The sequence below is a fragment of the Psammomys obesus genome, unplaced genomic scaffold, assembly GCF_907164565.1.
Source record: "Psammomys obesus unplaced genomic scaffold, mPsaObe1.curated_primary_1811, whole genome shotgun sequence".
NCBI lineage: Eukaryota > Metazoa > Chordata > Mammalia > Rodentia > Muridae > Psammomys > Psammomys obesus.
Window position 1 is genome coordinate 3,624,772 of NW_026592710.1, and position 1,923 is coordinate 3,626,694.

At 63.6% G+C, this 1,923-nt stretch overlaps 1 protein-coding gene across 1 annotated transcript in view; it reads right to left on the bottom strand.

Annotated features, from left to right (window-relative positions):
* Window positions 1–167, bottom strand: part of Chd5 (chromodomain helicase DNA binding protein 5) — a 48,851-nt gene extending 48,684 nt beyond the window's left edge. The window contains exon 1 of the mRNA XM_055615150.1: window positions 1–167. This exon is cut by the window's left edge and continues 3 nt beyond it. Within this exon, the coding sequence (XP_055471125.1) occupies window positions 1–70 (70 nt within the window). The 5' untranslated portion in view covers window positions 71–167.
* Window positions 168–1,923: the final 1,756 nt, after the last annotated feature.

Consider the following 1,923-nt stretch of genomic DNA (forward strand, 5'->3'; position numbering starts at 1 on the left):
CCTCCTCGTTCTCCATCTCCTCCGCGAACAGCCGCGGCAGCTCCTCCTCGGTGCCCGGCGGGCCCCGCATGCCCGGCGCGGGGGGGGGAGGGGAGGTGGGCGCCCCCCTCCCGCCGGGCGCGGTGCCAGCCTTAACCCGTGAGCTGCCGGACGGACCCGCGCGGCGGGCGAGGCGGTCTCGGCGAGAAGATGGCGGCCGCCGGCCCCCCCCCCCCCCCCAACCCCCCCCCCCCCGTGTCGACTCCGCAAGCTCTCGGCCGCCTCTGCCCGCACCCGCCAAGCCCGGGCCGCTCCGCCCACCGCGCCCCGCAGCGCGAGTCCCGCAGCCGGCCGAGGGTGGCGGCGGCAGCGCCCGCGGCACGGCGGCACGGCGGGGGGGCGGCACACATGCCCGGATTGTGACGTCCAGTCTGGTTGCTGTGGCAACCCCATCCCATCGTTCCGCCAGCGCGACTAGTTAACAGCGGAGAACAAGTTGCGGGGACTAGTCTTGAGCAGCCTGGTGAGGGAGCGGGATGGGGGGGCGGCGCGGGGGTGCCGGGAGCCGTCAAGGCGCCCATCCGTCCCCGGGGCACCACGGCCAAGCCGCCTGCGGGGCGCCGATGGCCCGGGCGCAGAAGGCGAGGCAGTGCTACCCGCGCGCGCCCCACGCGCGCCCCGGGCAGGGCCAGCGGTTGCCACCCTGCCCGCGGAGGCACTTGGGCTCCAGAGGCCGGATGGTGATCCACAAGCTGCCCCACTAACTAGCCTTTCACACCCCGGACTCGCCCCACCTCGTTTCCAACCCCCTTTCACTAGAGAAGTAGAAGAGAATGAGTCCCGCATTTAAGCAAGGGTCACCGAGAACAGTGGGTGTGATTTATCCAGATAAATCCATGGCTTCCCACCAACCACGTGCCCTCTTTCCAAAACACCCCTTTGGGCCGAGACCAGCTCAGACACAGCCAGGTCCCTGGGGCTCTGTATGGTCTGTGCCCCGGACTACCACTCGGGACACCTGTCGCCTAGCAGAAGGGTTGGCAGCTGCCAGCCCGGCTCGTTAGAGGTGAAGCTGCGTGTGGAGCCCTGGGGAGCAAGACTGGAATTTTAAGTGAGTGCTTTCAGCCTGGTGCAGCCAAGTCTTACCTCGACTTTAAGAACACAGAAGGTGTGAAGGGCCAGCAGGAGGTCGCCAGCGCTCCGGTCCATCAAAGGCCAGTAAAGTGAGGGTCGTCCTCATGTTGCGCGCCGCTGGCCACACACTGAGGGAGTGGAGCTCACTGCGGCCAGCGGGCCGGGACCTGCCTGACCTGAGAGGGTAGGCGCAAAAGTCCTCAGGCCTGAGCTGACACCCACAGCTTCCAGCATCCAAACCCAGGAGGGATTCCCTGTCTTAGCACCTCTGCAGAACTATACGAACTGTGCCAGTTTGGCTGAGTGTCCCAGTGACCTGTTGAGGTGGCTGCCCAAGGCAGTTGATGTGGGTAGGGTTGGAAAGAGCCATTGCTTTCATCTCAAGCTTTACAAATTACATACACACCATAGAAAACCTTTTCTTTATTTGTTCGTGAGCAAAGGCAGGTCTGCTCAGCCTCCTGGGATGGACAGGCAGGATCTGAGAACTCCATCTCACAGATCACCTTTATAACACCCTGGACAGTGGCAGCCACCGGCACAGGGTGAAAGGTCCAGCCAGCAGGGAGAAGGTGGTTAAGGATCCAAATGGCTCCTTGGGTCATGGGGAGCCTCAGATAGCTGCACCTGGAGTCTGCAGACTCCTGGGAAGGGATGGCTGGCTCTCTCCAGACTTGTCTCCCTGCTCCCAAGTTCCACTGTATATGCTCACCCTGTTACCATATCCTAAGCCCCGTCTGTGGGTAAACATTAAAACTTTTCAGAGGTCCCCTGTCCCACCTCAGAGAAACACCAGAAAAGACTGTCCCC